The sequence below is a fragment of the Astyanax mexicanus genome, chromosome 4 (genome assembly GCF_023375975.1).
Source record: "Astyanax mexicanus isolate ESR-SI-001 chromosome 4, AstMex3_surface, whole genome shotgun sequence".
Lineage (NCBI taxonomy): Eukaryota > Metazoa > Chordata > Actinopteri > Characiformes > Acestrorhamphidae > Astyanax > Astyanax mexicanus.
In genome coordinates, this window is record NC_064411.1 from 19,752,351 (window position 1) to 19,776,709 (window position 24,359).

Consider the following 24,359-nt stretch of genomic DNA (forward strand, 5'->3'; position numbering starts at 1 on the left):
GCAGAGATTTGGTGTGTTGTGTTTACAGTAAACGAAACTAAATACATATGAAGATATAGAAAATCCCCCCAAAAATGTGGGATAATGGTTATTCCTTCTTTTCTATTGGAGAATGTAAAGCTGATGGAATTGATTTATTATTCTATAATCAATTGTTTGAAATAATTAACTACAGATAATTGATTCCCGGAAGGTCAATCTATATTGATTGTTTTTAGAACAACAAGAAATGTATAATTCATAATGTTTACACAGCTCAAGATCGAGTTATTAAAATGACACTTTTTAGAGAACTTAATGTCACGCAGAGCCTACAGCGACCGCTTCATCAGATTCTGGATCAGGAGCAGCACCCAGCCGTGATCATGTCTGTGAGCTCCTCTTTCAGTCTTCAGTCTCATTACTTTGTAAGACATCTACTACTTCATAAGTCTGTCTAATCGAAGAGAGTTTGAGATCTGCTTTAATGCAGGAGAAAGCTCTCCATGTTCTCCCTCAACTTTACTCTACCAACCAGCAAAACTGGAAAGATTTTTTTCCTCTACCAGCATGGATCTCTGATTATGACACTGAGCTATATTTAAAACATTGCTGTGATATTCTGAAGCCTGCAGTTAAACCAGTGGATTATCGTGGAACGTGGTATGAAGCATCAAGTGAAACTACGTAAAGATGCTGTAGATAATTTGGTTAAATGATTATTTTGATTGGTTATCACTGCCTTGTGTACGTTCACTCATTTGGAGGCGGAGCCTAACAGCAGTCTGTGTTTCTGTTCATTGTGGCTGCTGGAGTGAAGTGCGGATTAAACAAATAACCTGTGGTTCCTTTCTAAGACTAGAATGGAATGAGACAACGCTGCCATTTGTACTTTGTGTTTAGACGTGGGACACAACTATTTCACATGCCCTAAATCCTACGCCAACAAATTCAAGCAAAGACTAGGCTTTCCAAGACCAAGTGATCTAAAACACACAGAATCCGGGGCATCTACAGAGATAGAGACAGGACAGGTGCAAGTTCAAGGTACGATCATCAACACTATCAAGATCCTAGAGGAAGAGCAAGTGTCTAAATCAGTCCAGAGTGGAGAAGCGGAAAAAGAAGTGTCTTAAGAGGAGCTTTATGAAGAGGGTGAAGAATCAAATTCAGATGGAAGTTCAGATGAAAGTTCAGACAGCGACTGGTCCAGAAAAAATCATCAGAAAGTGGAGAAATATGAAGGACGGGTCCCACAATCAAAAGAAAATGACGATAACCCCTTTATACAGATACAATTTTATGCTAATTTTCATGCGATTTGCACCAACAACACTCTAAATCATTGTATCTTAAGTTTTACATAGAGCACAATAATAAATCAGGACTTAAACTGAACTGAAACAATAATTCACCTCCAGTCTTTTATTTCCATTATTTAAGTTCCGGTTGAGAACATCAAATGCTGACAAAAATGTAAAAAAAAAAAAAACCCTGTTATATTTGGATTTTACAGTGTGTGTATGGATGCTGGTGATATAAAATCAGTCATGTTCTACATTTCCTGATTCACCAGGGTCTTGAAAAACAAGGTGCAAAATTTGTAAAAGATACAAGGAAGCATTTCATTTTTTTTATTACCTTATAAAAAATGTAAAACTATACCCAAAACTTTTCTGACACCACATATTGGACATCAAAGTCTTTTAGAAAATAAAAATAGAATTTCTAAAATTCTTATCAAATCCTGTCTGTAGGTTTTCTCTGTAGTATTATGTGGTGACTTGTCTGAAAGACAGGGTTGCAGATAATACAGTTAATATTACAGGAGAAGGGAAATTACTGGGATAAGTATGTATAACATGGGCTAAAAGATTCCTTTAGAGAACATTTTCCTCTTGAGAGAGACTTTACTCGATTTGATTCTTGAGTTAAAACACGCATTGATAGAATATATGTTACTAAAGATATAAAAGTCCTAAATTATAGAACTGAACTCATGTAAAATTAAATCTGCGAATCAGAGAACAACGGGGGTTCTGGAAGGGAAACACACAGTGCCTAAAAATATTACTAAAAATCAGAAGAACTAAAGACGTGGAAGTTTAAAACCATTCTAATGCAAAATTATGGGATTAAAATGTTTCTGGTACATAAATGTGAAAAATGTAATTGTGAACAAAATGAATATTACAGTAAACTTACAGCAGAATATGTGGAAATTCAAAGCAAAAGAGATAAAACTATAGAAGATTAAGATAATCTTTTAAAATTAAAGTCAGAAATGTCTAAGATGAATAAACATTTTTAAATTTACCACTTTAAGCAGGTATGGATAATAGTTACTCAGGAAACACAGGAAATGTTATTAAACGGGTAAATGACAAGAGAAATGAAAATCATTAAAGGGATTAGAGATGAGCATGTGAATGTAATAGAAAATAAAAAGAAAAGCAGAAAATTATAAAGGAAACAAAAAAATCACAATTTTTATCAGGCTGTCCAAAATTACAAGCAGAGGACCTCTCGTCAATATCAACCAATTACAAAGGAAGAAATTGTTGAAGTAAATAAGGATTTACATGATGGGAAAACTCCAGGACCAGACGGTTAACCTCCGAAATGTTATAAGACATTATTATAGTTTATTACAAAATTATTTTAATGAAGGTATTAGAGATGGAAAAATGAATGACTTGTTCTTTAAATTTGTGATTACCTTGATTTATTATAAATGAATGAATTTAAATAATGATAAGGAATTTTAGATAATTACTTTAGATCAGAAAAAGGCTTTTGACTATGTGTCCAGGAAATATTTATGGAATGATTTGGAGCACTATGGTTTCCCACCAAATTTCCTTCATAAGATCAAGTTATTATATGAAATTAATGCTAAAGCTATTTTAACAGAATTTGAGACACATAGAGGACTCAAACAAGGCTGCCCTTTAAGTGCAGTCTTATGTGTGTGTTAGTCCCCTTTAAATAAAATTAAAAATTATACCAGAATTAAAGGAATTGATATCTTAGGTAAAGAATCTTTTAAACTTACAGACTTTGCTGATGACGACATCACAGTAATCGTGAGAAATCAGAAAGAGCTCAGGATTATAGAATTTATGAAGATGTAGCAGGAGCAAAATTCAATTTGGATAAAACAGAAGACATCTGGATGGGATAAAATGATCCTCTATTTTTTAACTTAGCAATTAAAAATCAAATAAAAATTATAGGACTTTATAACAAAATATAAATGTGCTGAAATTAACTGGAAGTTGAAAATAAATTAAATCAGTGGAAAATTGCAAATTATAAAACTAGGATCCAGATAATTAAAACTTTTTTTTTGTCAAAGAATTTGTTCCTTGCTACAATATATATATATATATATATATATATATATATATATATATATATATATATATATATATATATATATATATAGAGTTAATATAATATAATATATTAGTTTTACTACACAACACAGTTCACCAGACACAGGTAAGTTAGAGTGGCAGCTTGTTATCTACCTGCTCTGAGCTAGCTAGCTAAGCTAGGTGACTGAAGCTAATTTAGTGATTAGCATGTAGAATTAAAGAGGCTAAAAACAGCAGTAAAACAGCAGGTAGGTGTTCATACTGTCCCCTGTGTGTGTCTTTTATATTGTAATTAGTGTATTTAGCCACAGTGGTGTTAGAACTCGGCTATGTGAGCGGTTGCTATGGCTTGTAACTAGGGAGCTAAACGCTAGCTAGCGTAGCGGCCTCTATTTTCAGCCATTTCAGTCAAAATTGTGGAAATCTAAGCTTACTGTAAATTAATGTAAGAGCTTTACTCACCCAAATAATCCGTTTTAAGGAGAGAAATCTGTGTAGATTAAAGTCCAGCACTCGTTTGACTTTGAAAGAAAATGTTTTTTCAGGAAATTAAAGTTTTGTTTACTTCGGTGCCCCCCAGAGACAAGACCTGCTGAATTAAAGGGTCCCCTATTTTACATTCAGCTTAAAATGCTCTATATTAACTGGAAAATATATTCACTTAAGCTTTTATTTTAATAATAACAGCTCTTACCCTGATATTGGTGGCTCATAATGTGTGTAATAATGTGTATTTATGTCTAAAGGAGACATGGTGTTTCTTCTCTAGGCTCCCTAAGTAGTGTACAAGATAAAAAATCTAGAAAAATAGCCTCACGCTGCGGAAATGCGGTGCGCACTCAACACAGCTTCTTACGCACTGATTTACAACATTGTTAGCGATACTAAAATAATGTTTTATGACGGGATTTTTTGTAAGAATAAAGTTTTAGTGTTTGTCTAAGGCAGGAGGTAAGGTGTTTTACATTTTCTTAACGCAATTGTTTGATTTACTTTATTAATCATAAATATTTGTATATAATACAATATAATATATAATTTGTGTGGATTTTTAATGTAATAGTTTTCCATGTCATACTTTTTTTGTGTGTGTGTGTAATAATCTTGTGACTTGTTGTTTTGTCAGCTTTGTGTGGTGTGTTCAATCAAGTGCGTATATTACAGGTCCAGATACAGTAAATTCTTACATTAACTTTTTCTTTTGTTTGTTTGTTGAGATGATTTTATTCAGCAGCTGCCATTATCTGCTCCTGATCAGATTTCTAGAGATGTTTTTTGGTGGAGCTTGGCGGCCATCTGCTGGTGGAACACAGACACTGCAGTGATTTATGAATGAGTGAGAATACAAATCTGTTTACCTGTTTTGTAATGTTTTATTTGTTTACATGAATTTGGATTATGAGGGTCACGTATGGTTGTCTAATATTGTTACTTCTCATGGATCAAGAGAGTTTTTAACTGATCTAAATATTTTATGTGTAGAGTGAGTGAAAAAGATAGTCTGAATTATTAATATAAAAATGTACAATAACTTACACACTACACATTTTATTGTTTACTTGATTAAAAAATTGACTGCTCTTACTTTCTGTATCAAAAGTAAGGCTCCTTTTTGGAATACAATATTAGTGTGATTGCCAAACATTGTCATCGGATATGTATATAATATATTATTATTAAGATGTGTGTCTCCATTATGGTCAAACTTTAAGGAAGTGGCGTACCAAATACTGTAGTTCTTTCTACAGTGGAGAATTTAGAGGAATTTGTGGGGGATATGCAAGGTAATATTCAGGAACAAGTATTGAACTTACTCTCAGATGACGATCCCTCCAGATCAGCCATACAACAGTTTTTTTAAAAGGGTGGACAATCCCTTTAGCCAGTTTAATTCCAATAGCAAATGGAACAAATAATCAATATATATAGGAGTAAGGTATGATAGCAGACTTAATAGCAGAATTGGAAACTATGAGCAAATTCCAGTTGTTGTCGAGTTCATATACATGTTCCTTTATTGGGAACACTCCGGTTCATGTTCAAGAATGAGAATATTTGTGATATGTTCCAAATATGAGCCGTCTGACAAATATGAGGACTTCTGTGATGGAAGCTACTTCACAAATAATCTTTTTTTAAGAAACAAGTGTGCTCTCCAAATACAACTGTACTTTGATGATTTTGAGTGTGAAAATCATCTAGGTTTAAAAAAAGGGATGCATAAAGTTGGCTGCCTTTACTTTATCCTTAGAAATCTCCCTCACATGGTGAATTCTACATTAATGAACATTTGTCTGCTATCACTGTTCTACCTCTTGTGAGGGAATTGAAAATATAAGACTACTAGGGTTGCTGTTTCATTTGCATAGGTGGTACACTGGTGATAACTCGGGCATGCATAGCATTCTTGGGTATGTGGAATCTAAATATTTTTTGCAGATTTTTCTTAATAGAAAAATCCTTGGTTCAGTTGATTTTTTCAGAAGATGACTCATGTTTAACCCTAAGATCACCTGTTCTGAAAGAACAGCATTATGTTGTCTTGGTCGATGATCAAACATTGCCCTCTTCATTTGGCATTAACAGAAATAGCATACTTAATACACTGCAATATTTCAATATTGCAGAAAATTATGCTGTTGAAATCATGCATGATATTTTGGAAGGGGTTGGTCAATATGAGGTCAAATTGCTATTTGAACATTTCATCTGTAAAGATGGCTTGTTAAACAGGATATATGCTTTCAATTATGGCTATCTGGAGAAGACAAACAAGCCAACAAATATAAATTTTGAATCTGGAGGACATGGGGTTAAATGCATCACAAACACTGTGTTTGATAAACATTCCTTTAATATTTGGTGACCTGGTACTAGACGATTATTTAACCTCTTAAGCTCCAAGCCTATTTTACCATTTTCCGCCTGAAATTACATACTCACATTTGAAGGCTTATCACTCTAATATTAAATAACTCAGAGTCAAATCTATGAATTAATATTACTTAAAAGCCTTTACACAATTCATTTAAGACACTTTAATTATTCAATTGAACATGTAATGGCCAAAATATGGTAAAAAACAGGAACATTTTTAGGCGCTTTTCAGATTTTCTATTGTTTTTTTCAGACATATAAAATTAACTATTTATATGGATGAAGGGTTTTACTAGCTAACATTGTAAAATTTGTCCGATATAGCCATAACATTTTGGTGATTTTAGGACTTACTGTGGCCGAGATATTTAGCTTTATTTGCGTCAGTGCGTTTATAGGGGCCAGCGTTTGGTTAGAGAGTTAGGAGGTGTGTTAACCAAAGTGTCTATGTTAACAGAAGTGTATATTTCATGTTTTTGAATTAAAACTAATTTTGTCTTTTAAAAAGATTAAAACCCAATCTTACAAATTTTAGAGTACCTCCCTCCTCCATCAGCAGCCTCGTAAGGACACTTTAGGGACCCATCAGCTATTCACATGTTAAGCACTTGAGGTGCATAGCTCCCCATTCAAAATGTAACGAAAAAAATACCCCGACCTAGGTATTTCTCGGTATAAGTAGGTTTATTAGACAGACAGATTGACACATTTTGGGCTTTCTAAAACCTTTGGTTGGGGAGTTAGGGTATTCATTCACCAAATGGTCTCTGTTCACAAAAGAGTATATTTTAAGTTTTTGAATAATGGTAAATAATATGTATTTCTCGGTATGTGTAGGTTTATAAGGGCGACTAGACGGACAGATTGACACATTTTGGGCTTTCTAAAACCTTTGGTTGGGGAGTTAGGAGGTGTGTTAACCAAGAAGCTCTGGTGAGTAAAATTTACCTAGCACTGATAGATTATGATGCTATCCTTAAACTGGTGTGTATCTGAACAGAAAATGCAGAATAAATGTAGCTGAATTGACCGGGGCAAGTTAAAACATCAAAATGAAAGTTACCTTATTAGTTACCTCTTAAATTCAACAGTTGCATTCATTTGTATGTTAATAGATGTATAACACCCTGCTGTAGAAGTATTTGTATATTATATAAGTAGTAGTCATTAACGTAAACTTGTAATGTAAACTTGTAATTTTAAAGAAATTTTGTCTTTTAAAAATCTTAAAACCCAATCTTACAAATTTTAGAGTACCTCCCTCCTCCATCAGCAGCCTCTTAAGAACACTTAATGACCCATCAGTCCTCCTCCATCAGCAGCCTCTTAAGAACACTTAATGACCCATCAGCCCTCCTCCATCAGCAGCCTCGTAAGGACACTTTAGGGACCCATCAGCTATTCACATGTTAAGCACTTGAAGTGCGAACACGCCCCCCGTTATACAGGTATAAGTAGAAGCACACTTCTTCACTAGTTCACTTCTTTCCCTACAGACTGGAGGAACAGACTGCTGAATCTCCGCTGCTGATCCAGGAACACACCGCTGAAGCTACACTGCCGACTGCTTGTTCTCCGTTGCTGATCAAGGATCAAGAAGCTCTGGTGAGTAAAATTTACCTAGCACTAATAGATTATGATGCTATCCTTAAACTGGTGTCTAGCTAAACAGAAAATGCAGAATAAATTTAGCTGAATTGACCAGGCAATTTAAAACGTCAAAATGCAAGTTACCTTATGTAATTATAGTTAAAGCTAGTTTTTAGCTTAACAATTTTTTAAATCGTACACCATAGAAAGCAGGTTGACTCAAGGTATGGATTGGCAATAAGTTAATGTGTGTTTCAAAAGATGTTGTTGTCATGAGTTTCGGTTAACTTATATATTTATTTATTGATTGGCACTTAAATACACTTTTCAACTTCTCCAAAGCGCTGGATAGCACAATTTATTTGTCCTATGTTTAAAAATGTGCTCATTTATTTCAGATGGCTCCCTGTCCAGTTTGCAAGAAGATGCTGTCCTCCATCTCTGCGCACCTTTCCACAGTACATCACGTGGAAAACGTAGAGGAGAAGAAGATCCTGATTCAGCTGGCAAATCAGAAAGTGTCGATCCTGACATCTCCGTGTCCTGTTCCGGGATGTGGGTATCAGAAGACTCGTCTTGACCGCCATCTGACCAGTTGCCATCGGGACCTGTCCGACCAGGCCAGGGAGAGATACATCCAGACGGCACAGAGGATAAAAGCCATTACTCTCCTGAGAGAGTTGAGGGCTAGCAGTCCGAACGTGCCCATGGCCACTCGCTTGGACTTGGCTGCTGCTGACGAGTGAGTGGCACTTTCTAAATAGCACTGTTAGTTACAAGTTCATATTCATTTTCATGTCTATATTCTAATGTGTTTTTTTCGGTCTTTCATGTTTATCTCTCATGATAGATCTTCAACGCCTGACTACGACCAAGTACTCGAGTCAGCGAAATCTGGCGTCCTCGATATCAGTCGTAGACTGAGAATGGGACAACAGGTGGAAGAGAGTCAGCAGACACTGTTCCGGTACGTCTGTGAGGCAATACTCCTGAAGGAGCATCAACTGGCAGAGAGTGCTGTGCTGAACTTCAAGGTAGCTTTTCTTGCTGTCCTTAATGCCTTGCATTTCTCTCAAATGTTTTATAAAGACAAACTGGCTAATGAAGATATAATTTTTTCACCCATACAGGTAGAGCATTGGGTTTCTCGAACCCCATCAACCAGTGGCATTTTCCTTGAACACTTTGACATCAGCCTGACTCCCCAACATGAAGAGGTACAAAATGTACTATATATATATATATATATATATATATATATATATATATATATATATATATATATATATATATATATATTATAGATGTACAATTTTAAATTCAGTTTTGAATGTAGTTTGTCAAAGACAATAAATGAACAATGTTCCTTTTTTATTTTTTGTTTCAATACAGTGGCTGGAGATGTACTTCACTCACATCAGGTCATGGCATGTCAAAAAGTCCAGTCCCGATGTTCATGATGGAGGCATCTTCTTTCTGAGCCAGAAAGGAGTTCCTGTGGTGAATCTACCTAATGATATGAAGCGGCTATGGGAACTGTAAGTCCATCAGATTAAAGGCTCATTAAAAAGCACTGCTCCACATATAGCTTTATAATAACATTGTGTGTCTTTTGTTAACACAGGTATCCACAGGCTTCAGGGACCGACCTGCCAGCAGTTGCCCCAGTTGCCCCCCTGCCAGCAGTTGCCCCTGCCAGCAGTTGCCAGCCGAGGTAATTTTAAGCAAGGCATCTTATATAACAAACGCTGTTGTTTTTTCACTGTTGTTGTTTTTACTTATGGATTGGTCTTTATAACACTCGCCCCATCTTTTAGCTCTGCTGCAGGTTCTGAAGAGGGGGATGATGAGCAGCCTTCCTGCTCAGACGATGTGGGACAGGCAACTGGACAGCCACAGGCTCCGAAGAGGGACCACTCCCCTTCATCCTCTTCGATTGCAAGGAAGCGGAGGGCTAAGTCCACCTGGCTTAGTTTTCTTGACCTGTTTCCGGTGACTGTTCATGCCACGACACCCACATGTGAGGAAATTGTCGGCGGTGGATTTGATCGTGAATCCTTCCGTTACTTTCACAACAAATGGAGGACAGTCCAGCGGGAACAGCGCATCCAGTATATCTTGGGTAATGACTTCCTCTCTCTTTTATCAACACACGGTCTCTGGGCAACAAGTCTTATATACATATAAGATGCAAGAAGAAGAAGAAGAAGAAGAAAAAAATAGTATCAATTTAGAACCATTTGTTTTACATAAATATATGTACAAAAAAATATTTTCCCGCAAATAAGGGTGGTGCTGGCCATAATGACGCTGAAGGCTGTCAACAATGGCCACACACCCACCCTCTGGGCAGAGGAACTGGGACTCCAAGCTAATTAAAACAAAAAAAAGTGATAACAAATAAACTCAATTATTAAGTAATAATACTCTATTACACAAGTAATAAAATAATCCATAACTGTATTTCTGTCACATGTTCACGTTCTAACCAACTACAATGTCCTCTCTCTTTTTCACAGATAAGTGCAAGTTCAGGAACCGCCCCTCAGAGGCCAGGGTATACAATCGGCTCCGTGCTGAGAACTGGTCGGCCAACTGTCCAAGCGCCATGGATGTGGTCAAGTCTTGGCTCCCCGTAAAGGACCACATCAAGAGTCCAGACATTATCCGCCGTATTCAGGAACAGTCTTGGAAAGGACTTTGCCTGAAAGACTTTGGGCCACCAAAGAACAAAGGTAAGGCCATTTGATATTATGCCAGGATTCTATTAAACGTGTCATATTTTAAAATTTGTTTGCATTTTTTATATTACCACCCTAACCATTAATTCTTTTTAATAGTACCACCCTAACCACTATGTCTTATTCTCTTTTGAAGGGGTGATTGCGACAATGCCCTTTTCCAAGGGAGAGGTGGTCTGCGACTACCATGGAGAGTACGTCACCCAAGAAGAAGGGAATCGGAGAATGCAACAGCTTTTCGACGAAGCCTGTTACGTCTTCTTCTTTGCGGGACGTGGGGAAAAGGTCTGCATAGACGCCCAACATTCTCCATGCCAGTGTCACCCACACCAGGACACGTTTGGTCGTTGGATGAACCATTCACAGAGAAGTCCAAATGTGAAGCCACACGTGTTCAAACTCCCACTCACAGAGGGAACAAGATGGCATCCCATTTTCCTCGCGCTAACGGACATTCAGGTCAACGAGGAACTACTTTGGGACTACGGTGTTCTCAGTGACGAGGGACTTGGAGGCGAAACTGTTGGACTGGACTGGCTGAATACTTGAATTCCTGGACAACAACCTACCCCTCTGCCATCTCATACGAACTCACTGCACGCGGCACTTTACTTCACCCTGCACCACAACTCATTCTGTACCTGTACTGTCGCCTACTAGACTTCACACACACACACACACACACACTGTAGAGTATTTGCACATGCATATAGCATTTATAATGACAAATTGAATTGTGCAGTTTTTCATTTTTAATAAATTGGTCAAACTATCAAGTCATATGCGTGTTTGTTGTTGAAAAATATTGGAATTGGACAGCATTCTACATCACACCTATATGACACCATGCCATTTCCAATTTAAAAGACTTATTTCCCCATCTGTGAGGAATCTTGCAGCATTGGGCTTTATTTAATTTGGTCAAATCATTTAACATTCAACATCCCGATTCCAAAATATTTCAGTGTAGTCTTATATACTGGAATTGTGATCCAAATCTAAATATGTTTGGCATAGTTCCATAGGTCGGACCTACATGGGGCCTGCATAGCTGTGTTCAGCATCCCAGAAAATGGGGGGGGGGGGGGGGGGGGGGTAGCCATAATCTGGAAGCAATGTGAGATAGGGAACCCCCTCAAAAGTCGAGTGTCATTCTCCTCATAGCTCCCCATTCAAAATGTAACGAATAAATACCCCGACCTAGGTATTTCTCGGTATAAGTAGGTTTATTAGGGCGACTAGACAGACAGATTGACACATTTTGGGCTATCTGAGACCTTTGGTTAGGGAGTTAGGGAATTCGTTTACTAAAGTGTCTTTGTTTACCAAATTGTATATTTTAAGTTTTTGAATAATAATAATAATAATAATAATAGTAATAATAATAAACCTAAATACACCCACATGAAGTGCATTACCTTGACTTACCAATTCTCCGCATTAACCTAATACCTATTTGAATATAATTAAACTCATTTTACACTGTTGTTCTGACTGTTGTTTTATATCTCAGCCACTAGATGGCACTGCTAATGTTTGTCAACTGTTCCTTTGATTAAGTCTGATTTGCTAGTTAAATCACATGATGAGGTTTAAAGGTCAGTACAGCCATTTTAGATTGAACTGTGTGTGTGATGAAGCAGGTGGCTTCATCTCTCTCCATCCTCACGTTGTGTGCCTTGGACATCACTGTTTGTGAGTAAAGCTTTGTCTATTTTGTTTTGAGATGTGGATGAGCAGAGTATTGAACACATTTGTGAGCTGTTGGTAATGTTAGATTCTTTGTGGATACAGGGCAGGGTGCTTTGCTAGTATATTGGTGTATTTTGTCATTGTACTGATGTTTTTTCCTAAACTTAAGATATGTGATGTTTGTTTGCAGTTTCACAAAAAGAAATTGGGAATCTGGATAAATTAAACACTGAAGAAACTGAAACACCTTTGGTCCAGCTCTTTATTCAACCCCAACTGTTTAGCTATCTGTCAAGTTGTGCTAAGCTACAGGCAATAAGGACAGAATAGTGAAAAAACACTGCAAAGCGGGCACCTAACACAGGATTAGTGGTGAAGCATTCATCTATACATCAGCCTTGTAGAAGTTGATAGTTATGGAAGGAGCAGACAAAACAGAGGGACAGCAAACTCATGAGATGAGGTCAGTCACCTCTAGCTCATCTTTGGCTTCAAAAAGATCTGCTGCTAGTATGGCTGCTGCTCAAGCTCGAGCAAGAGCAGAGGCAGCACGTGCACAAGCCAGTTTCATCGACAAAGAAACAGCTGTTAGACTAGAAAAGGTTCGTACGTTTTTAAGGTACGTTGATGGCTATTCAACAAGAAAAAGAGGTCGCTGCTGCTTTGGCTGAAGCAAAAGTATTTGAGGAGGCTGCAGAGCTCAACTTTGATGGAAGTCAGAAGAACACCTCAATTGATCTACCTGCAGTAGATCCAAAAGAGCACACCAGCAATTACGTAGAACAGCATTTTCAAACACAAGCACACCGGTGCCCACCACCTTCACCCATTCCTCAAAAAAGCTATGTCAAACAGGAAGATGAGGCTCATCAAGTCCAGGCAGGCTCTGAACCACCTATGCCCAGTCTCTCATATTATGGTGAAAGTGCAGCTCTATAGGCCACATCACATCCCAAAGGTCTGAAAAGAGAAAAGAATCAGCAACCTTTAACACATCCTACAGATCAGCATCCTCCTGCACAAGCTTATACAGCTTGTCAGACACATCCTGCTCCACATGAAGACACCGCAGTAAGTGACATTGCCAAATTCCTCATCCGTCGTGAGCTGTTAAGTTCGGGGCTCCTCAGGTTCGACGATCGCCCAGAAAATTAATGGGCTTGGAAGACTTCGTTCTTAAATGCCAATCTCCAAGTGAGGAACTAGATCTTTTTATGAAGTGGCTTGGACATCAGTCAGCTGAGTATGTAAAGAGAATCCGAGCTGTGCATGTCAGGTATCCTGATATTGGTCTCAAGAAAGCTTGGGAGAGATAAGAAGAGACCTAGGGATCCCCTGAAGTTGTTGAAAAGGCCCTTCTTGACAAAATTGAAAACTTCCATAAACTCAGCAACAAAGATCATCTAAAGCTTAGAGAGCTTGGAGTTTTATTGCTTGAACTGGAGTCTGCAAAGTCAGAAGGCTACTTGTTGGGACTTTCATACTTGGACACATCAAGGGGTGTTAATCCAATTGTTGAAAAGTTACCTCACAATCTGCAGGAAATATGGATTTCTTATGGATCTCAATACAAGAAACTACACAAAGTCACATTTCCCCCATTTTCTGTCTTCACAAAATTTGTCTGTTGTGAAGCTGATGCAAAAAATGATCCAAGTTTCAACATTTCTTCTGGTGCATTTCACACAAGGGCAGACATGACTGTCAAAAGACAAAGCCCTGCAAAGATTTCCGTCAGCATTCATAGAACAGGAGTATCACAAATGGATGACGAGTCTGCAACAAGTGCATCTGCAGCCCAAACACCTGTTCTTTCTTCACCTTTTCACTTGTACTCTCCAAACTGAGCAACACAATGTAGACTTACATGTGGGATTAAATCCAAGTCTTTCCAACTACCCCTCTATACACACACCTCCCTCTAAACGTATCATCTACAGTAGTTTATCCTTTTAGATTGATGGTGTTCTGAAGAACTCAAATGCTGATTTTATGTTTGGACGTGGCTGACAGCGTATCTGCTGAGACCTGGAACTATTCTGATTACATTAGCAGCACTAAGTTTATCATTTTCTCCAAGTGGGGAGACAGACCATAATAACTTTTTACTTTTGGAAGGTAGTCTGTTTTCTATTGGTTGAGACACAAGAAGAGGATCTACAGTAAAGGGCTCATTCTCATCAGAGGAGGATTCATTATAATCAGGATCCTCTCTAAAGTCCTCCTTTTTCTCAGACACATTCTCCTCTATGTCTCTGTCATGGTAAAAGAGATGTGAGAAATCCTCACTGAGAGAAAACCTTTTCTTAGACGTCATTTTCAGTAGAGAGAGAGAGAGCAGAAAGAGAGAGAGACAGAACACATAGAGAACTGGTTTAGAAGCTGCTGTGAAACCTTTTATATCTCTGCATTTCCACTATGTTGTGTGAACTATCAATATGTTTGTAGGAACAATATATTCCTCCACAGAATGAGAAATATCAAGTTCTCATGAGAATTATGTTTTCCCCGCCCCCGTCACATGAATTGTTAATGGTTCTTGCACTAATACAGTTATAATGATGTTATTTTAGGGATCTATTTTTTTTTAAGATTATACAATTGCATGTCATTATGACTTTCATATCATTCAACACAACTGTGTGTCAAATTCTGATTTTTTTTATTTTTTTTTTTAAAGCCTAAATAGCCTGGGGTCAAATTGACCCCAAACAACACCGATGTATAAAATGTGAACAAGACACACAAAAAACATCCTTTTAATTTTATGTTTACCCAGCTGTCCCCATTAAATTAGAAAAAAGTCACCAAATAAAACGAGATTTACTACTTAAATGAATGCATTAAACATTGAATGGGGTGAAATAAACTTAAACAAACCCTTGGTATTTTATAATTATTAGTTTTAAACTGATATTTGAATATGAAGTTTAAAATGCGTTTACAAGTGTGAAGTACCCTTCTATACAGAAATCAGGATGGTCCATTGTGATGTCAGAGAGTGACTTTACAGGGAGTAGGTGTGAATGACCTCAATTTATGGAAAGCTTTCAGAATACATAAATAGTAAGACTTTAGACAAGGTGAGCAACAAACAAGATCTGCTGCAGTACGATCTCCTTTTCAAGAATCTGCAGGACATCAAGAAGGTAAATGCAAAGAAAATGTAATTATAATATTTTAAATGAAATTTAGATAAAAAATAATTCTACCAGAATCAATGTCACAACAACACTGATCTTTCCGTAGTAATTAGTAAGTGCTGTTTGTTGGAGTTGTACAGGAGCAATCTCTATAGAGGAAAAACCCACTTCAGAATCTGCTCTGAATCTCAAGCCACTTGACAGAGTCTGAAATGTCTAAAAACCTATAAACATTTTTTTTATTCTAAAAAGTATCAAACGTTTATAAATTATTTTGCAAAATAATAATTTATAAACATCTGATACTTTATAGAATATTTTTTTTTACTAATTTCCTTAAAACAGAACAACTATAACTGTTTCATCACCGCAGAGATAATTATTAACACTTTTTAAACTGCAGTTTTAATAATTTAAACGAGCTCTGGGTGTAACTCCAGCATCAGTAGCAGTAATGCTAGTAAATCTACTGAATAAAAAACATTAGTTTTAGAAAATAGAAATATAGGGGCATGTTTTCTTTCCTATTTTAGTGAAATACTTTGGTCTACTTTGTAAAATTAAAGGAAAACTGCAGAGAAGTAGTTATACAGTGTTTTAAATGAGAGTTTTAGCTGTTTAGCTCCATTCAGCTCCATGCATTGAGGACTCCCTCGCGGGCTCCCTCTAGCGGTGGTGGGGTATAATGTGATGTAGCGAGGGAGGGGGCGGGGCTCTACATAACCCGGATGAGGCTGAGCTTCCGGGGTCTGTAGCTGGAGCGCCGGAGGAAGAGCAGGATCAGCTGAACTACAGAAGGTATGGAGAAGTTTCTCTTTTTCTCTCTTGCTGGAGGTTGTTTGATGTGTTGTAACAGTAAAAAGGTCATTATTCTGCTGTGATTCTATTTTGAACTACAATTCCCTGCACCAACAAGAGAACTGCGTGTTTTTAATTATTAATTATCCCTCCGCGGCCCCCAGAGGAGCTTGAATACAGCACAGGAGGTAAACAGAGCTGAGGAGCTCCGTGAAAAGGGGCTGTTTTAAGCAAATATAAGTATTTTTGAGAAAAGGTACTGGAAAAATGAGCTCTTATATCAGTTCTAGTCACTCTTCTGTGCATTTTTAGCGGGTATTGAAGCATATTTTACCTAATAATTAATTATTTCTGCCCCGGTCGGGTTATCAGCTCTGAGGTACAGCCGTTTCAGCACCAAAACACTACATGTGACTGAGCCTGAAAATGTGTGTTCATGTGCTGTATTTACTTCTGTTTCATATTTTATAGATATATGTGCAGTTACAGATGCTTAATAATCGACTGGGATTATTTTTGTTGTGTATGTGCAGGTATGTTGTGGTTCTTTCTCAACGTTTTGTTCTGCTGAACCGACTACTATAGTTTAGATTTTCTGCCTCAACGCGAGCCTAAACCCCAGCCTGAACTCCAGCCTGTCTGACCCGATGCATGAACTCGGGCTGGCGAGAATTCCCCCCGCTGTTCTCGGGATCTGTCAGGTTCAGCAGAAGAAAATGTTCTGTGTTTTAATGTAATAAATCACACTGTGATTTTTGTGCTGATCCACCAGTTACAGCTTATCTGCGCGTTTAAAGCTCAACGCATGAATTTATTGATGCGCTGCGCAGGTCAGGCAGAACGTGCGGGATTGAGTCGGTGATATGTAGGAGATGTATATGCAGTTGCAGACACTTAATAATCTGCTGGGTTATTTTTTTGGTGTAAATGTGTAGAGAGAATAAAGGCAGGAGGAGAGAATGAGACCTTCCTCTCCGTCTGCTCTTTAACAAGCATACTAGAGCAGCAGACGAGCTGCTACATTTGGCTTGAGAAATATTTGGCATTATGATGTAAAATGCATCAGAATAAGTGGATTTCTAAAAATGTGTCCACAATATCTGACATAAATTTGTTAAATGACTCTAAACAAGACATCACATATTTCTAAATTACCAATGTTTAAAAATGTAGTAGATCCTGTTAACTAAGTCGTGAGTTTTTAGGAATTTTAATGGTGAATAATGTCTAACTTTTGTCATGTAATAACTAGTTGAAGCATTAATTAAAAATTTTACAGTGTTTCTTACTGTTGTAAGCACAGTTGACCGATGTAAACTAATTGTTAATGTTACCTGTATTTAAAATATTTTGTTACATATACAGATATGCCTAACAACGTGACTTAAGGTTGAACAGAAGTAACATTATAAAGAAAAAATATTTATTTCAGCTGCTGACAGAATGTTTTATACTGTACTATTTCACAATAGTACAATTTAGTACTTATTTTATTATCTACATTATTTCATGCATTTTTAAGTTAAAAAAAAGCTTTTATCAGTTTTAAACTCTGGCTGTATTCGGAATGGCATACTACTATACTGCATACTGCACTAGTATGTACTGCATACTACACACTGCCCAGTATCTAGTATTCGGTACTCCAACATTTTTGATTGTAGTACCCTACACGGTCCCGTGACACACCAGTCAATGCTCAGTCAGCATAATTTAGTGTAAAGGAAAAGGCTTCGGACATCATTGGTCACATAATCAATGTAGAACGAATCAAGCTTCGACACACGTTTCTTTCTTTCTTTCTTTCTTTCTTTCTTTCTTTCTTTCTTTCTTTAAGTTCTCAGTTTCTAGTGAGACCAGAACAGAATTAAGAGTGTCTGAACAGTGGGAAGTCCTTATAAAGGCACTAAACAGGTGGCTGGAAGACCACCAGCGCCCCCTTTTTATGGAAATGTGAAGATGTCTCTGTAGTTTTATCTGTATAGTTTAACTGATTTAGGCAGTTCTGTTCAGTTAAGTGACCTGCTTTTATTTTAATATTCACTGGCATTTTTGTCTTTTCCAGAAATGAAAATATTCTCCTGAAATTCATCACCAACAACCAGGATATTTATTAAAAGATCAAAGTTAAACTGCAGAAAGAGGTGAAGCACAAGCAATCCTGAAGAATCTCCAGAACACGCAGAAATTGTTTGATGCAGACAAATAAAGCAAAGTCCCAACATGGAGAGATATCAGCACTCTGTCAAGAGTTTTACTAAACAGAGTGATCTAAAAAAACATCAGCGCATTCACACAGGAGAGAAACCACATCACTGCTCAGACTGTGGGAAGAGTTTTACTAAACAAAGTGATCTCAAAATACACCAGCGCATTCACACAGGAGAGAAACCTTATCACTGCTCAGACTGTGGGAAGAGTTTTACTAAACAAAGTGATCTCAAAAAACACCAGCGCATTCACACAGGAGAGAAACCGTATCACTGCTCAGACTGTGGGGGGAGTTTTAATCGACAGAGTCATCTCCAACAACACCAGCGCATTCACTCAGGAGAGAAACCGTATCACTGCTCAGACTGTGGGAAGAGTTTTAATCAACAGAGTAATCTCAAAATACACCAGCGCATTCACACAGGAGAGAAACCGTATCACTGCTCAGACTGTGGGAAGAGTTTTAATCAACAGAGTCATCTCAAAATACACCAGCGCATTCACACTGGAGTAAAACCATATTACTGCTCAGACTGTGGGAAGATTTTTACTACCCAGAGTGAACTTAAACAACATCAGCGCATTCACACATTAGAGAAACCATATCACTGCTCAGATTGTGGGAAGAGTTTTACTACACAGAGTGCTCTCAAAATACACCTGCGCATTCACACAGGAGAGAAACCGTATCGTTGCTCAGACTGTGGGAGGAGTTTTACAGCACAGAGTAATCTCAAAAAACACCAGCGCATTCACACAGGAGAGAAACCGTATCACTGCTCAGACTGTGGGCACAGCTTTAATCTACTGGAGACTCTCAAACTGCATCAGCGCATTCACACAGGAGAGAAACCGTATCACTGCTCAGATTGTGGGAAGAGTTTTAATCAACAGAGTCATCTCAAAATACACCAGCGCATTCACACTGGAGTAAAACCATATTACTGCTCAGACTGTGGGAAGATTTTTACTACCCAGAGTGATCTTAAAAAACACCATCGCATTCACACAGGAGAGAAACCGTATCGTTGCTCAGACTGTGGGAGGAGTTTTACAGCACAGAGTAATCTCAAAAAACACCAGCGCATTCACACAGGAGAGAAACCGTATCACTGCTCAGACTGTGGGCACAGCTTTAATCTACTGGAGACTCTCAAACTGCATCAGCGCATTCACACAGGAGAGAAACCGTATCACTGCTCAGACTGTGGGAAGAGTTTTACTACACAGAGTGCTCTCAAAACACACCAGCGCATTCACACAGGAGAGAAACCGTATCACTGCTCGGACTGTGGGAAGAGTTTTAATCGACTGTGGACTCTCAAACTGCATCAGCGCATTCACACAGGAGTAAAACCGTATGAGTGCTCAGACTGTGGGAAGAGTTTTACTACACAGAGTGATCTCAAAAAACACCAGCGCATTCACACAGGAGAGAAACCGTATGAGTGCTCAGACTGTGGGAAGAGTTTTACTACACAGAGTAATCTCAAAATACACCAGCGCATTCACACAGAAGAGAAACCGTATCACTGTTCAGATTGTGAGAAGAGTTTTGCTACACAGAGTCAACTTAAAAATCACCAGCGCATTCACACAGGAGAGAAACCGTATCACTGCTCAGTCTGTGGGAAGAGTTTTAATCAACAGAGTCATCTCAAAAAACACCAGCGCATTCACACAGGAGAGAAAACTGTCCCAAATTTGTTCCACGGCAATAAAAAGCGCAAATCGTAAATCTTTCAAAGAACACCTTATCCTACACAAATGTTTCACTTTGTCACTTGGGATACGTTCCACCAGAAACAAACATGAACTGAATTTAACAATGGATTTTACAGGTTCAGCAAAATGAATCTGATCCAGCGATGATGTTTATTAAATTTAATGTTATGTTTTCTCGTATGTTTGAATATTCCAGGACATTCTTCGTGAGTTTTTAGGTCAGTTTTTAGGGTAGTTACGGTAGGAGTTCAGTTCTGAAGAAGGGAAGGTTGTTTAAGTTCGAGTGAGGGCACTGCCAGTGTTTGCACCAAATGTTAGATTAGCATAATTTAGTCTTTAAAATGTAGATGTTGTTAGGAGTACAGTAGGATTCGTTAGTCTGCAACTAAGCATTTTGGATCAAACCTTCAGTGCTTATGCCTAAAAGGTTTTGAATGCATTTAATCGCTTTTCTAGTATATACAGATTTAATTATTTCCATTAATTTCCAATATCTCTGTTTTTCCTCTGTGGAAGCCGTCCTCAGTTCCCCAAGCTTAGCATAGCTTAGTTCATGCTATCAACTGCCAGGCCGCCCATATGAAAGGATAAGGGGAAAACACCACCTGAGGAACTCCAGAGAGAGTGTGCTTCCAAAAGTGTGACCCAGAGCCACAGAGAAACGACACTGTGCCGGGTGGAGCATTCAGACCCCACAGAGAGGCCAACAAAATCTTTTCCAGAGGTTAAATAAAATGCTCCAGCCGTAGTTCTCACACTGAAATCAACCCCCTCCAGACCTGTATAGCGCAGTAAAGTTGCTGGCTCATTTATTGCCCCTGCTGTTGTTCTCTCTGTTACCATAGAGGGATATTTGGTTAATGTTTAACTCAAGTTTTTAACTCTTTTTCTTATTAGATATTGTATCTTGCTTAAGACTTTTTAATCTCCAAAGTTACTAAGAATATCCAATTAATTTAGTTCATTGATTGTTTTTTATCCAGTAACAACTATTATCCTTGCATTGCTTCACATCTATATTTACTAGGGGTGCAGTAAAAAATCGATTGGAGCTTACATTGAACGATTCAGAATCGATTCTCATTTTCCTAAAAACGTGTTTTTTGGGTGAAGCTACTGTCGCGCTGAGCTTTTTAACTGTCCTGCGGAGCTCTTTAACTGTTAAAAAGCTCTGCGCGACAGTAGGTGAACTCCCAGTTAGGCAACAGAGGGGTGTGCATGCTAAAAGCTAGTGTATTTAGTATCTTCTCTGCTTGTTACATAATTATAGCCTATCTAACGTTCCACTCTTGACCTTGTGGCTGTTTGAGTTTTTTTTCCAGTTTTAACAATGTCTACCTTTTAGAAATGAATACAGGATTAGTCAACCATGCTAGAAATTAATCATTCATTATTGTGGCACTGTCACTATATTGCAAAAATATTTTATACAGTAAGGAACCTAAGTTTATTGTTTGAAATAAATGTTCTATTTGTTTAAATTGTCCTTTCATCTTTTTATCTTCTCACATAATTTAAACAAAATTTATAGGCAATTTGAATTGATAAATCATTCTAGAATCGAAAATCGTTTCTGAATCGAATCTTGACCCCAAAAATCGGAATCAAATCAAATCGAAACACTGAGAGATTCATACCCCTAATATTTACTCGTGTGTGTTTCAATAAAATGCTTTTATATTGCAAGATCTGCAATCTCGTGTTTTCTCACTATATGGTTGATAACCTTTCTGTGACCTGGAACCTATCCATCCTGAGCCTGTTTTATGTTATTATTTGGTGAAGGGTGTGATTGGAGATAACCACACCTGCACACTCTTATTTTTAAATGTTTTATACATTTATATATACAGTTATTATTTTTGTGTTCACTTAATAATTTATTTAAAAACTGCTCTCTTTTTAACTGTCACAATGACGCAGGGCTTTGGAGGTTGTTTGTACTTTTTCAGAAATCAGGAAGGTCAGAGTGTTTTCATCAACAGGGAGAGCTGTGAGGAGAACGTGACCCTGAGTGGCAGATAAGCTTCACTGCTGTTCTGGGACCAGTGCATATGAACTAGGAGACAACAAGCTCTCTGAGTGAAGTGCTGGGAACCTCTCCTCAGATATCCAGCGCATGCCTGTTCTACACGCCGTAAAGTCGCACACAGGCCAGAAGATCTTCCCATCCACTCTTTTCCTCTGTTTCATCTTCTCACAGACTTTAGGACACAAAAGGATTGTTTGGAACACAAGGACTGTCTGCTGTGTTCATGAAGGACACAGAGCTGAACAACATCATGATAAGAACTTGTTGCTCAGACAGGCTGGAGCTGATAACATCATTGGAACAACAAGCTGTTAACTGGACTGGATAAATGTATAACTGCTTGGATTAAGTCTGGAGGGCTCCCTCTCTTTCTCTCTCTCTGGGTTGTGAATGTGTTGATCTATCACGATTTTATTACACTATGTGTTCACTCGTTGATGTACTTTTACTCTTTTCTAATATATATTTATATATATATGTAATGCTGAAACTATGCTTTTTCCAGTGAACTTTCATACATTTTAAATTCTAAGCTCTGACTCATTGGTCATCATTTCGTGTTCATAACACTAACTTTACCAAGTGCAGATGCGGTCACTGCACTGCCGTGCCGACTGCAACCGAGTGTATTTGCTGTCAGGAGGCTAACGTGGACCATTTGCTCAGAGATCTTCCCTGCAGAACCCTGAGCAGAACTTTTCAGATGCTTGTCTGAGAGCCAGAATTTTTGGAGGTGTCTATTCTCTCTCTGTGTGAGGTCCATGCAGAAACCCTGCAGCCCGTCAACAGCAGTTATTGCCATCCCATAAACTAGCCTGTTTATATACATTTAAATATTTAGCATGTAAAGTCCAGAGTTCATTAAGACTGATTGTTGATAAACCGTTAAAAGTTAAAAGGCTTGCTGGGTAGCTAGCTTCATTTAGCTAGTGTAAGCTAGCATTGGCTAGCTATCTTAACAAGGCTAGCATTACCTATTTAGCTAACTAACTTAGCAGGCTAAGTAGCTAATGCTAGCTTTGTTATCTGTTAACTGTCAGCTGTGTGTCGTTTGGCTCATTCCGTGCAGCTCACAGCTGCTGCTTTTATAGTAACTCCAGTCGGACGGTCTGTACATCCCAGCTGTTCAGAGTTAAAATTAAAAAGGAGGAAAAAAGCCTCGGACTTCAGCTTATTTGTCCAGCGAACAACTAAATTAATGCTCCTGACTCAACAACCCTCTCCTCCATAGTCTTCGTGTAGAAAATGCTCGCTACTAACCCTAGCATTGCGGCTAACCCTATAAAATTATACTACACCCAGTATTGCTTCACCCAGGGGCAATACAAAGGTGCCCTCTTCTTCATCTATTTTTGGTTTGGCTTTTATTATCCATTAAGGAACCAGTGTAGGCTAATAGTTATTTATATGTTAGGCGTTGGAGAACCAACCTCGAGACGTCACTTTCAGCGCTGGGACAAGATGGCGCTACACTTACTTAAAAAATGACGTTTAGATTGCTTATTATTTTAACTCAGTTTCACTGACAACTGTTAAACTAATAAAATTTGTTAGAGTAAAAACTCATCTTGCGAATTATATTAAATATTGAAGTGTTTCATGTCCACTTTAACATTAGCTAACTAAGACATTCCAAACTGAAAAAAAGTAGATAATGTTAGCTAAAGTAGTGTCGTGGTTATTTCACGACTCTTCTAGGCCTCCCAGAAGGGGAAGCCTGGACTAGCTTAAATGAGCTTTAGAGCTATCTAGTCATGCATCAATACAAAGTTTTAGTTTAAAGAAAGAAGGTGAAACAGACGAGTGCCTCAAGATTAAAGAAAGGAGAAGACGAGTCTTTCCGAAGTTCTAAGTTGATCTTTTATTGTTCTTTTCGAAGTCAGCCAGATAGGGTCAGGAAGCTTCAGTCTTCTAACAACACACAGGAATACGCACACTTTTATTCAGTATTTGGGTGAATAACGGTGGGGGCTTTAAGCTCCACCTTTTAACATTATATAACTATACCTTGGTTGAATATAATCGTTACCAAACACATTCAGTTTTAGGGAGGGTTCTTCCGGCCCCATTTCTTGGCGTCATGCCATATTCCCACTTTTGGAGTTAATCGTGGACAAATCAACATGGTACAGTTTTTTTAAAAACCCTGTCCTTCACCTGCCCAGCTTTCTCATGGGAGAAGACTGACCTT

The 24,359-nt window shown here is 37.9% G+C and overlaps 5 protein-coding genes across 15 annotated transcripts in view; 4 read left to right on the forward strand and 1 right to left on the reverse strand.

The window, feature by feature from the left end:
* LOC125801682 (zinc finger protein 239-like) overlaps positions 1-22,700 on the forward strand; it is a 155,704-nt gene extending 133,004 nt beyond the window's left edge. The window contains exon 3 of the mRNA XM_049478481.1: positions 22,100-22,700. The gene's annotated coding sequence lies outside the window, so the exon portion shown is untranslated. The remainder of the gene's footprint in view (positions 1-22,099) is intronic.
* Positions 1-24,359, forward strand: part of LOC125801145 (zinc finger protein 850-like) — a 503,810-nt gene that overhangs the window by 282,503 nt on the left and 196,948 nt on the right. For 3 of the 7 annotated variants that reach the window (XM_049477344.1, XM_049477340.1, XM_049477339.1), the window contains one exon: positions 18,345-22,700. In XM_049477344.1, coding sequence (XP_049333301.1) covers positions 18,424-20,148 — 1,725 coding nt within the window. In that variant the 5' untranslated portion in view covers positions 18,345-18,423 and the 3' untranslated portion in view covers positions 20,149-22,700. Of the gene's footprint in view, positions 1-16,281; positions 16,734-18,265; positions 22,701-24,359 lie in introns of those variants that run through there. The other 4 variants (XM_049477342.1, XM_049477343.1, XR_007438628.1 and 1 more) reach the window with 4 other exon arrangements.
* The window catches only part of LOC125801182 (zinc finger protein 585A-like), a 243,056-nt gene that overhangs the window by 203,381 nt on the left and 15,316 nt on the right, over positions 1-24,359 (reverse strand). The gene's annotated exons all lie outside the window — the stretch shown is intronic.
* Positions 1-24,359, forward strand: part of LOC125801357 (zinc finger protein 239-like) — a 95,664-nt gene that overhangs the window by 34,642 nt on the left and 36,663 nt on the right. For 2 of the 4 annotated variants that reach the window (XM_049477952.1, XM_049477950.1), the window contains exon 1: positions 16,153-16,200. The exons of the other annotated variants lie outside the window; for them this stretch is intronic. The gene's annotated coding sequence lies outside the window, so the exon portion shown is untranslated. Of the gene's footprint in view, positions 1-16,152; positions 16,201-24,359 lie in introns of those variants that run through there. 4 annotated transcript variants of the gene reach the window in all.
* LOC125801683 (uncharacterized) lies at positions 4,479-11,276 on the forward strand. Its single transcript, XM_049478483.1, has 10 exons — positions 4,479-4,695; positions 7,733-7,841; positions 8,225-8,568; positions 8,677-8,860; positions 8,957-9,043; positions 9,219-9,364; positions 9,451-9,540; positions 9,644-9,948; positions 10,346-10,561; positions 10,704-11,276. Exons 1-10 carry the CDS (start codon positions 4,688-4,690, stop codon positions 11,114-11,116), a joined length of 1,902 nt encoding a protein of 633 aa, XP_049334440.1. The 5' UTR covers positions 4,479-4,687; the 3' UTR covers positions 11,117-11,276.

Bases quoted from the DNA above. Each gene is read 5' to 3' on its own strand.
- LOC125801683 (XM_049478483.1), top strand. The intron at 8,861-8,956 runs GTAGCTTTTCTT...TCACCCATACAG, and splicing joins GTGCTGTGCTGAACTTCAAG to GTAGAGCATTGGGTTTCTCG. The intron at 10,562-10,703 runs GTAAGGCCATTT...TCTCTTTTGAAG, and splicing joins TGGGCCACCAAAGAACAAAG to GGGTGATTGCGACAATGCCC.